Source organism: Gorilla gorilla, chromosome 17 (genome assembly GCF_029281585.2).
Source record: "Gorilla gorilla gorilla isolate KB3781 chromosome 17, NHGRI_mGorGor1-v2.1_pri, whole genome shotgun sequence".
Lineage (NCBI taxonomy): Eukaryota > Metazoa > Chordata > Mammalia > Primates > Hominidae > Gorilla > Gorilla gorilla.
The window spans coordinates 92688497-92700742 of record NC_073241.2 but is presented as its reverse complement, the minus strand read 5'-3'; the positions used below and the strand labels follow the sequence as shown (position 1 = coordinate 92700742).

The window sequence follows — 12246 nt, the reverse complement described above, 5'->3', positions numbered from 1 at the left end:
TTTTGTATATTCTTTTATTTTTGTATTATGCAAATTTTCTGGAGATGCTTAAATTCTACTAGGTGTTTTTCTTTTTTCAAGATTCTTAGGGATTTTCTGCATAATCAATCATGCCATCTGCAAGTAGGAGTCGTTTTACTTATTACTTTCTGATCTGTATGATGTTTACTTCCTTTTCTTGCCCTATTGATTATTTCTTGCCTTATTGATCTAGAACTTCCAGGACTGTTGAATGAGAATGATGAGAGCAAGTTTCTTAGCTTTGTCCTTGATCTTATGGAGGAAGCATTCAGTATTTCACCATTAGCTGTAGGTTTTTCTACAGATGTTCTTCATAAAGTTGAGGAAGTTCCTCTATATTCTTATATTTCTGAGAATTTTAATTATGAATGGGTGTCAAATTTTGTCAAATGCCTTTTCTACACTGATTGATATATGATCATGTGATTTTCCTTCTTTCACCTGTTAATATGATAGATTATACTGATTGAATTTTAAATATTGAAACAGTCTTGCATCCTTGAAATAAATCCCAGGTAGTCATAGGGTTTACCTATCTTACTTGAAGTAAATTTACCAATGGAATTTAGATATCATGGGGTCTCATTCATAGAGAATTGGCTCACTGGAGGCCAAAATAAATGCAAAGGAACAACAACATCAGAAAGCTGAACATGGAATCTGTTGATTGTTATTATCTGTAATCGCTAAATTATAGGGATAGTGTTGGGGCAGAACCTGATGCTGGGCCAAGCTGGAATTCTAGCCATTGAGCCATAGCTGCTAGTTCAGGGCCACCTCCAAAGGGAAAAGTTATGCTAAAACAACAGAGAGCAGACTTATTCCAAGACACTAAGGAAAGAGAAAAGGGAGAGAGAATGGATAGAAATTTTAAAATAGTTATTAAGAAATATCATAAATAAAGTGGGCATTGGTGGTGTTGAAACAAAAGTCTTAATGCAGCACTCTCAGAAGTTGGATGGACAAATGGAAACCCTTACTAGTCTCCCAACATTGAAGGGCGCTAAACAAATCCACTTTATTCAACCTAGTTTGGATAAATTTTAAAAGCTTCAAAGCAAAGATGACTGTAAGAAGCCTGACTTCCAATCACCTGGGGTGAAGATACGCAAAGTAGTCAAGGTAAGAACTGAAGAAAGGCCAGGCAGGTAGCTTATGCCTGTAATCCCAGCACTTTGGGAGGCCGAGGTGGGTGGATCACCTGAGGTCAGGAGTTTGAGACCAGCCTGGCCAACATGGTGAAACCCCATCTCTACTGAAATACAAAAATTAGCCAGGCATGGTGGTGCATGCTTATAATCCCAGCTTCTCAGGAGGCTGAGGCAGGAGAATTGCCTGAACCCAGGAGGCAGAGGTTGCAGTGAGCCGAGATCATGCCACTGCACTCCAGCCTGGGTAACAGAGCGAGACTCTGTCACACACACACACACAAACAAAACAAAACAAACAAAAACTGAAGAAAGAACCTAGGCCCATTGGCCTAATCTCTGGCTGGGGTCCAAGACCAAATGTACATGAATGGGTAAATTGTCAGGGGTGGAAAAGAAACATTTCTAAAATTCTTTGACATGGGAGCCCCATGCACTGTTTTTCTGTTAGTGAAATTCTAACCAAGGCAACAGATTGGAAAGATATGAAAATACATTTGATGGGATTAAAATGAAAGTTTGGATAGAAACTGGAATGTCTGAAGAGACTCTATTTGGAGTGGTTGCATCCCCTTTACATGAATGTACTATGGGGATGGATATTGCCTGAGGAAAATTTCCTTTACCTAGTAATGTAAAACACAAGACAGGTGGCTCTGCCCTTCTGACAATATTGATTGGACATGCTAAATGGGAACCAGTAAGATTGCTGAGCCCACACAAGTTGTTAATATTAAAAACTATAGGATACTTGGTGGACAAAACATGTTAAAAAGACAGTCTGGTACCTGAAAGGGTAAAGGCCACTTCTGTTTTTGGAAACTGATAGCATCAGATGGGAACCTTCAAGCCTGAGTGGCATTTCTCTGGGAGACATTTTGGTCATACAATATGATGATGAACTGGACCAGTTGTTGATGGCAGAGTGGAAGTCTTATATCTATCTGCCACTATCTTTTGACTCTAATTTTTCAAATTATGTTTACTACCATATCATAATACAGTGTAACTCTGGGATTGTAAGTGAGGTTTTAATGTTCACACTGATGGCCAATCTATTGAGAAATTGAGTTAAAAGCCTCCTACTCTACACTGGCTCCTCCAAATGTCAGATATATGTTCATTTTGCTGTAAGAGAGCTTTGGCCAAAGGCCAGGTGGCAGCCGTGTTGTAAAGGATTTAGTCTTGCCCAAAGAGAAGGTTTGACTTTTGCCCTTGGCTTATGGGAGGTTATCTATGTCATACCTGATAGGAGTACCTCTGTTTAGATGGGGACTGGGCAAACTGGATTTTAGGGTGGAGACTGGCCATTCCAGAGAGACCAAGTATGTGAATTAGGGAGCTTTTGTCATGCGCTATCAGTCTAGTTGGAGTCTCAGTCCAACCAAGTGGACAACTGATCAAGCCTATGTGCTAGAGTCCCAATAAAAACTCTGGACACAGAAGCTCAGGCAAGCATCCCTGGTTGGCAATACTCCAAGCATACTGTCACATACCAATGCTGGGAAGGTAACACACCCTGACTCCGTGGGAGATGACAACAGGAGCTTTGCATTTGGAGCCCTCCAGACTCTGCCTTAGGCATTTCTTTCCTTAGCTGATTTTGATCTGTATTCTTTCCCCATAATAAACCATAAGTATGAGCATAATGGTTTTCAGTGAGTTCTGTGAGTCCTTCCAGTGAATTATCAAACCTGAGGGTGGTTCAGGAACCTCTAAACTTGCATTGATATCAGAAGTCTTGGACATTATGCCCTCAAATTTTGCAGTTTGGCTAACTGCAGTAAGTCAAGAAAAAAAGGAAAAGAAAAACTTTTTTTTCTCCTTCGCTCCCTAGTATTTCTAGAAACAACAACAAAAATGAAAAGCAAGTAAGCAAACAAAAATATGTGCCTCTATGCAAATTAAAATCACAATGAGACTTCACACCAACTAAAAAAGCTATAATCAGAAAGACGGATGATAACAAGTGTTAGTGAAGATGTAGAGAAATTGAAACCCACATACACCGCTGGTGGGAACACAAAATGTTGCACTCACTTTGGAAAACTTCTGGCAATTCCTCAAATAGTTAAACATGGAGTTGCCATAAGATGTAGCAACTCCCCTACTAGGCATGTACCCAAGAGAAATGAAACATAATGCCCACACAAAAACCGGTAAATGAATATTTACAGTTAGCATAATTCTAATAGTCAAAAAGTGGAAACAACCTAAATATTCCTCAATTGATGAATGGAAAATTAAAATGTCGTATAGTCATACAATGGGATATTATTTGGCAATAAAAATAAATGAAGTATTAACATGTAGTACTTCATATCATGGATGAACCTTGAAAACATTACAGTAAGTGAAAGATAGGATGAAAAAGGCTACATATTATATGATTCCATTTATGTGAAATATCCCGAATAGGCAAGTTTATAGAGACAGAAACATGAGGGATTGCTTAGGCTTGGGCGGGGCTTGGGAGGAAATGGGTCGTGACTGCCAATGAGTATAGCATTTTGGGGGGTTGTGACAAAAATGTTCTAAAATTTATGGTAGTGATGGGTCTACAACTGTGACTATATTAAAAACAATTTATTATAGGCTTTATTTATTTATTTATTTTTGAGACGGAGTCTTGATCTGTCGCCCAGGCTGGAGTGCAGTGGCGCGATCTCACCGCAATCTCTGCCTCCCGGGTTCAAGCGATTCTCCTGCCTCAGCCTCCAGGGTGGCTGGGATTACAAGCATACGCCACCATGCCCAGGTAATTTTTGTATTTTTAGTAGAGACGGGGGTTGCACCATCATGGCCAGGCTGGTCTCGAACTCCAGACCTGAAGGGATCCGCCCGCCTCAGCCTCCCAAAGGTCGGGGATTACAGGCGCGAGCTACCTCGCCCGGCCTATTACGCACGTTAAATCGGGAATTGTATGGTATAGTACGTGAATGAGACCTTAATAAAGCTGAGTTGTTTGCGTTTTTTATTTATTTGTTTGGAACCTGCTTGGTAAAGATGAACTCTGAACTCAATGAAATTGAATTACCTTAGTGATTTCTCAAAACTCCCTGTTAAGGCTTTCCGGTCCTCTGAAAAGCGAAAGTGGGCCGTGACCATCTTCTAAAACCGCCAAAAAATATGGAATGGAGCCCGGGATTTCAGAGCGTAGTCGCCGGGCTCCCAGGCTGAGCCCGCTCCGGGAGCCTGCAGCCGCCCTTTCCGATGCTCCGGGGCCTCCGAGCAACCCGGCGGGCGGTCCCAAGCCGAGGGCTGAACTCCAGGGAGGAGCGCTCGTCACGCCCACACTGGAGGCCGTGGCAGGCCTGGAAATCCGCCCTGCGGGGTCCTAAGAAGCCACTCGAGCTCCCGAAGAGCGAGTCTTCGCAGCCCTTCCCGGCGCGCTCGCATCTGGCGCTGCACGGAACCCGCTCGCGACGCACAGGGACGGGAAGCCCGGTTTCCACGGGAGAGGCTGCGGACTGCGGGCCCCGTCCCGAGGCCGGGGGAGTGGGAGACACCCGGCGACCCCCGAGAGGCGATTCTGGCAGTGGTGGCGGTGGCGGCGGCGGCCTACTCGCCCCCTGGAAGCACCGCCCCGCCTGGGTGGCGCGCGCGCCAGCTCCTCCTCTTCCCCTCCGCCGCGGCCCGCCCCGGCCCGCAAACCCAAACACTCCAGGCGTCCGCCCGCCGCGCGTGATTCTCGGCTCGCCGCCGCCCAGCCCTGCGCGCCTTGCCCGGCGGCCCCCGCCCGGCCGCTCCGGGCCCCTGGCCCCGCGGAGCGATGCTGCTGCTGGCTGCCGCCTTCCTCGTGGCCTTCGTGCTGCTGCTGTACATGGTGTCTCCGCTCATCAGCCCCAAGCCCCTCACCCTGCCCGGGGCGCATGTGGTGGTGAGTGGCCTCCTGTTGCTGCCCCCCGACTTACCGGCCCGCGCGGCCTTTCCGCCGCCGAGGCCGCGCAGCCTACGTCCCTTTTTCCAGGCCGCGGTCCCCAGGAAGGCATGGCCAAATGGGGAAGGTCACCTGCCGCCGTCCACCCCGGCGCTTTTCCCCGGCCCCGGCACCCGGCCTCGCGGACCCGCCCTCCGCTGCCTCGGGCTCCTCCTAGGGCCGGAGAGCGTGCGACGGGGGACCCCGCCGGCCGCAGGGTTCCCGGGGCCCCAGGGGTTCGGTGGCTGCTCGTGAATCCATGCAACATCCCTGGGATGTGGATGTTTTGTTCTCAGTTTTTCCGATGAGTCAACTGAGGCACAGAGAGGCTGAGAAACTTTGCCAAGGACACAGCGGTCGGTGGTGTGCAGGGTGCGGCGCGCGGTCCCGGGCGGGGGCAGACAGCTGGGAAGTGGGGTCCCAGCCGCCGGGACCCGCCGAGGCAGCTCGGAACTGGAAGATGGCCTGTGCGAGTGACGGGAAGAGCCGCTGCCAGAGGATTCCAGGAAGTGACTCACCTGGGGAAACTGCTCAGAACCCAGCGGGCTGGCGGTGGTGGCTTAGCGGTATTGGGACGCCTGTCCCGTCTACACTGCTTGTCTCTGAGCTCAGCGTGGCATCTGCTGATTGCTGCTCCAATGCAATCCTTTGCTGTTTTCTAGTGGGAAGGATGAGCTAAACGACAATGCTTGTGTGCGAGGAATGAAGGAGAGGTGGATAGGTGTGATTTATTTCTTGGCGGAAGCTCGCATATTCAGCGATCCCTGTTCTGCAAATGTGGCACCTTTCTTAAACAGAGAGAATGCCTCCTTGCCTGCTCCCAGCACTTTCCCGTTTGCAGTGGCTTTCTCACCAGCATTCTTGTTTGGATCTCCCAAACCCGAGGCACAGTGAGGCGGGGAGTTAGGAGTAAGGAGGGTTGATTACAAAATTGGCCGCACACCTCTTCCTGTCCTATCTCTGCACCGGAGATCCGAGCCTCCCCGCTGAGCTGGTATAAAATAAGATGGTCGTTTTTCTTAGTATGCTTTAAATCTGTACAAGGGTTTGTGAATGAGAAAATGTATCTGTTTAATTTCTCCTTTGTAAAGCTATTAGCTTTTTCCAACACCTCCTGTTCCTAATGGGGAAAGAGTGTGGATTCATTACAAAAAATAAATAAGAGAAAGGCAAAACTTGACACGCTAAATTCTGAAAGTTTTACATCCGCAAGAGAACTGCTGCCTCAAAAGCGTGGCTTTAAACCTTGGATCCTTTCAGAGCTTGAGTTTATAGAGCATAACTTGTCAAAAACTTAAGCTAAACGCAGAATGAAAATTGGAATTCCTTATTTGTAAGACAGTTTCACTGAGCCTTGACTCCAGTCCTTCCAGCCCCATCCCGCGGCAGGTCATAGGTGAGATAGTAAATGCTGTGTCTGTTCAGGTGGACCAAGAAGAATTTATTTTTACCATCCCGCTTTAATACGCAGGATTATTATTTCACACTCTAAATAATGTGAGAATGACATGAATAATTCACATGGTGTCACCATCTGTCTTCTTTTTTAATGTCATAAGAAGAGTGAAAAGTGTAATTACTGTTCTTGAGATTTGTTAGGAGTTGACTGTGTGGTATTGTTGGGAGAGGGAGCTAATGGTTAGACTGTCTGCCTGTACATAATTAAGAACAAACTTATAACAATTGTTTCATTTTTAAAACAATTTTATATACTAGTGTTTTCTATCTAGTTACGGTAGTAAAATTGCAGGAAAAAAGCAGAAAATCACCCACCTCAGCCTCCCAAAGTGCTGGGATTACAGGCGGGAGCCATCGCGCCCGGCCAACAACAGCTATATTTTTACAGTAATCTGCTGATAACTGGCTGATTACCGACCAAATAAATCTCTTCAGTGGTGGCAGGTTGAAGCTAAAAAGAAGTAAGGGATGCCTATGAGTCCCATAGAGGTAGGTGCATTTGCGTAGGAGACACTTCCCAATGATGTTAAAATCCTAACATGGAGTCAGAGATCTTCCTCCCAGCATGATTTATGTATAACAGTGAATATTAGGAATAATCTAAATGTCTGGTTATAGGGAAACGTTTAAGTTTTGATGCAGCTATTTGATGAAGTATTGTGAAACCTTTTCCTTTTTTGACATAAGACATTACAATATAATTTTTTAAAAACAGGACACAATACTATGCAATATTATGTAATTTGCATAGGGACAGTGACGAGAACGATATGGCCGGGTGCGGTGGCTCACTCCTATAATCCCAGCACTTTGGGAGGTCAAGGAGAGTGGATAACTTGAGGTCAGGAGTTCGAGACCAGCCTGGCCAACATGGTGAAACCCCATCTCTACTAAAAATACAAAAATTAGTTGGGCGTGGTGGCGCACGCCTGTAATCCCCACTACTTGGGTGTCTGAGGCAAGAGAATCGCTTGAACCTGGGAGGCGGAGGTTGCAGTGAGTTGAGATCGTGCCACTGCACTCCAGCCTGGGTGACTGAGCAAGACTGTCTCAAAAAAAAAAAAGAAAAATAATGTTGCATTGTTCACTTATTCAGTGAAATATATAATATATATTGAGCCCTCCCCATGCTAAGTGCTAGGAATATAGTGGAGAACAGAAAAATAATTGGTATTTTTAATGGAGTTTATGGGTAGGTGATAGGAGAGGTGGTTGTGAATCAGATAATCACACAAATAAATCTAGAGCTGTTTATTATGTGCATGTCTTAAAGAAGAAATACAGTGCTGAAAAGTGTGTCAGTGTGGGGGCAGGGGAGGCAGTGAAGGCTTTCCTGAGGAAGTGGTATTTGAGCTGAGATTTGATGGGCGAGTAGGTGTCAGATGAAGTGGGGAGAAGAGCATTCGTTGCAAGGGAAGCAGGATGTGCAAAGGTACTGTGGTTGGAGGGTTTTTACAGTAATCTTCTGCTGTTAACTGGCTGATTACCCACCAAATAAATCTCTTCAGTGGTGGCAGGTTGAAGCTAAAAAGAAGTAAGGGATGCCTATGAGTCCCATAGAGATAGGTGCATTTGCGTAGGAGACACTTCCCAATGATGTTAAAATCCTAACATGGAGTCAGAGATCTTCCTCCCAGCATGATTTATGTATAACGGTGAATATTAGGAATAATTCCATAATTGAAAGACAGCCAGTATAGCTGAACTGTAGATAGGGGTAGAATAGTGCAAGAAGAGCTTTACTTTTCAGGATTTCCTTGTGATTATATATTACTTTTATACTAAGCAGTCATTTCAAATAAATGTGCAGGTGGCCATTCTTTTCATCTGTTGTAGAGCTAATCTTGCATAAATATGCATTAAGAAAATAAGATTCATTTGGATTTGGAATCAGAGGCAGACTAATGTATTATTTATGAGCTAGATTTATAGGGCACTTTTCCACCAGTGAACTCAGAAAAATATTATAGGTGTGCAATTTATGGTTCCATAAGAAAACAGTCAAAGCAGCAGGCCTTGCTGATAGTATCTTTCATGCTTACACTTACTCCAGTCATTAAGTTTGGGAGAAGAAGCTACAACAGCTAACCATTTAGTTCTTGTAGATTCATTTTAAGAGCCTGTCATAGTTGTTTTTTATAAAAACTTCCTACAGAGGGGAGATTTCAAGTGCTAAGAATATTTTATGATTTTGTTTTAGGTTACAGGAGGTTCCAGTGGCATCGGGAAGTGCATTGCTATCGAGTGCTATAAACAAGGAGCTTTTATAACTCTGGTTGCACGAAATGAGGTAAGGCTTCTAGGTTCATTATTACTGACTTGCTTCTTCGACTTGAAATTAGTCAAAGAGGCTGTGCTAAACATCTTAGCGTTCACACCTAGAAAGCGCTTCTTCCTTGATGTGAGATGTGTTTCCTGAACTACTGATTCTCTCTTGTATTTAGGCCAAACACTTCTCTGTTGAAATCAGGTCGGCCCCACAAGTACTTATTTAGTACCATTGGCATATTAGGCAACATCATCATAGATACTGCAGATCCTGAGATGGGAGAGGCCAAGGTCTAGTTTAAGGAGCACACCTGGCCATAGGAAGCCAGGGAGGGCCCTTGGCCAGGTCAGAAGTGCTGGAAGCAGTGATTCTGGAGCTGATACCTGAAGGTGTGTAGGTGTTTCTCTATAGTTTTTCACTACAATTTGCTTAGGACATGATATATATCTCTAGTGAAATCTATACACCATAGAGGAACCTCGTCCCTCCCTAGAAGTTTAGCAAAATGTGTTTTTCTGTATCAAGTCAACACAGAATCTGTTTTTATTTTTTGTCAGGGTTTGTTTTTGTCTTGCCAAAGTTGTTTTTAGAGCACAAAGCAGTGACACCGTGCACATGAACTGTCATGACGTCCTCTTGCTCCCCATATGGGGACTGGAGGAAAGTGACCACACAGCTGGCTCGTCTGCTGCTGCAATTCTAGTGCTTGGCACATAGTGCATGCTCAGACATGTTTGTTGAATGAAGAAATGAAGGGAGGAATGATGGAGTGCCTGGGAATGTCAGCATGGCATACTTCCATGGGGATCTTGGATTCACCCATGTGCAAGGAGGGTGATAGTATGGTAACTTCTCAAGTGGGTGGAGGGCTGGACAGGACCCATTAGGAATGGCAGGCCAGGAAGGGCCTTGGGGGAAAATTTAAATAATGTCGCAGACTTAGTCTTGGACATCTGTAATTTCTTTTATTTTTTTCTTTTTTCTTGAGACAGCATCTCACTCTGTTGCCCAGGCTGGAGTGCAGTGGCATGATCTTGGCTCACTGCAACCTCTGCCTCCTGGGTTCAAGTGATTCTCCTGCCTCAGCTTCCTGAGTAGCTGGGACTACAGGCGCCCACCACCACACCTGGCTAATTTTTGTATTTTTAGTAGAGACAGGGTTTCACCATATTGGTCAGGCTGGTCTCAAACTCCTGACCTTGTGATCCGCCCGCCTTGGCCTCCCAAAGTGCTGGGATTACAGGCGTGAGCCACCACACCTGGCCTGGACGTCTATAATTTCTTTTGCAAACCAAGAAAGACAAAATTAGCTACCTTTTATTTATAGCTTGACTTTTCTAACAATGAATTTGCTTTGTCATTGAAGCCACCTTACATAAATGAAAACACAAATTTAATGAAATGGCATTTTGTGAGTTTTAAACACCAGTTTTGATGCAAGTAAATAAAAGTGGAGGCAGAGAAGGCCGGCCAGCATTTCAGGCCCCCAGGAGCTCACATGGGGCCCTTGCATTGCTAGAAATGAATGAACTGAATGAAGAACCTGTGGTGTTGAGTCATTCTTTTTTTTTTTTTTTTTTTTGAGACGGAGTTTCGCTCTATAACCCAGGCTGGAGTGCAGTGGCGCTGTCTTGGCTCACTGCAACCTCCACCTCCAGAATACCTGGGATTACAGGTGTGTGTGACCACACCTGGCTGATTTGTGTGTGTGTGTGTATATTTATATATATATAATTTTTTTATTATATATATTACATGTATATTTTATATATATATATATATATATATATATATTTTTTTTTTTTAGTAGAGACAGGGTTTTACTATGTTGGCCAGGCTGGTCTCAAACTCCTGACCTTAAGTGATCCACCCACCTCAGCCTCCCAAAGTGCTGGGATTACAGGCGTGAGCCACTGCGCCCAGCCTCACTGCGTCACCCAGGCTGGAGTGTAGTGACACAATCTCGGCTCACTGCAACCTCCGCCTCCCAGGCTCAACCAATCCTCTCACTTCAGCCTCTTGAGTATCTGGGACCACAGGTGCTCGCCACCACACTTGGCTAAGTTTTTGTATTTTTGCTAGAGACGGGGCTTCACCATGTTGCACAGGCTGGCCTCAAACTCCTGAGCTCGGGTGATCCACTCACCTTGGCCTCCCAAAGTGCTGGGATTACAGGGTTGAGCCACCATGCCCGGCTGAGAAATTCTTTCTTTTCTAATGTAATTTTTAATTCCAGTCTTTGCAAAGTCAAGCTGTATGTATCTTTAGTCATAGGACAATATTATTTCATTACAGACATATTCAGGTTTAGAAACTCTGCATGCCTTTTGGAAGAATTCGCCTCTCCTTTGGTTCCTCTCTATTGCATGATATTATTTAAGTTACTTTTTACAGCAAATTAAGATAATCTGAAATCTGTTTTCTTGAGACTAAGTAAAACAAACAAAATTAGGACCTTGGAAGAATTACATAATTACACGGGTAGCCTTGCTTAAGAGTATTTTATAGTAGCCAGGCCTAGTTTACCCAGTCTATCCAGAAAGTGATTCTTACTATGTTTGGGTTTATAGTAGAAAAAGAAAATATTGGACAAAAAGCAGTATTGACAGGGAGTCACACATACCCTCAACTTTGGGGAGCAGTGCATATTAATAGAGTTGTTCTTGTCTTATATCACAACTACATAATAAGACATTTATTAGAACTGTAGAGTCAGCCTCAGCAATTAGTACTGTTAACTGGGATTTTGAGGTTTATCTGTTTTTCTATTATCTTTCTCTAATTAATTTTCAAACTTTTATCACTTATTCATAGCTTAACATACTTCACAACTTCTTTCTTTCATAGGCTGTGGCCCAGTCTGTCTATGAATGTAGATACTGTTTTGTGTGTTTTCTGGAATTTAATACATACATATAGAAATAATTGCTTTTTTTCTCTCCTTTGCAATAAACGGACATGCATATAGACAATCACCACGACTAATTATTCTGTATTGCTTTCAGGATAAGCTGCTGCAGGCAAAGAAAGAAATTGAAATGCACTCTATTAATGACAAACAGGTAAATCTCTGTCTTCAGAATGCATTTTCTGTATAACTCAGCACAGCTGTATAAAGGAAAAACAGAGTTACTTCATCTGTGAATAGTTAATTGAAAGCATATATGTACTGTTTTTTAAAAGGTGGAATTGTTTGAATGGTCTAGTAACTCAGAATATCACACACACACAAAATGAATAGACTCCCACACACATTCATATCTACAAATGGTCAAATAACAGAATGTTTTACTGGCAAATAATTTCATTTTAATTATTTATTTAAATGAACTTTATACAAATGCTTAAGAGGAAAGGAATATTTAAAATTTATTTGGTTATGGAATTTTTGATGAATAAAATGTTATTTATATTTCAGTATAAAACATAAT

At 43.8% G+C, this 12246-nt stretch overlaps 1 protein-coding gene across 3 annotated transcripts in view; it reads left to right on the top strand.

The window, feature by feature from the left end:
• Positions 1–4516: 4516 nt before the first annotated feature.
• KDSR (3-ketodihydrosphingosine reductase) overlaps positions 4517–12246 on the top strand; it is a 40861-nt gene continuing 33131 nt past the window's right edge. For 2 of the 3 annotated variants that reach the window (XM_055368747.2, XM_004059502.5), the window contains exons 1-3: positions 4517–5049; positions 8747–8836; positions 11821–11877. In XM_055368747.2, the coding sequence (XP_055224722.1) occupies positions 4942–5049; positions 8747–8836; positions 11821–11877 (255 nt within the window). In that variant the 5' untranslated portion in view covers positions 4517–4941. The remainder of the gene's footprint in view (positions 5050–8746; positions 8837–11820; positions 11878–12246) is intronic. The other variant, XM_063699285.1, reaches the window with a different exon arrangement.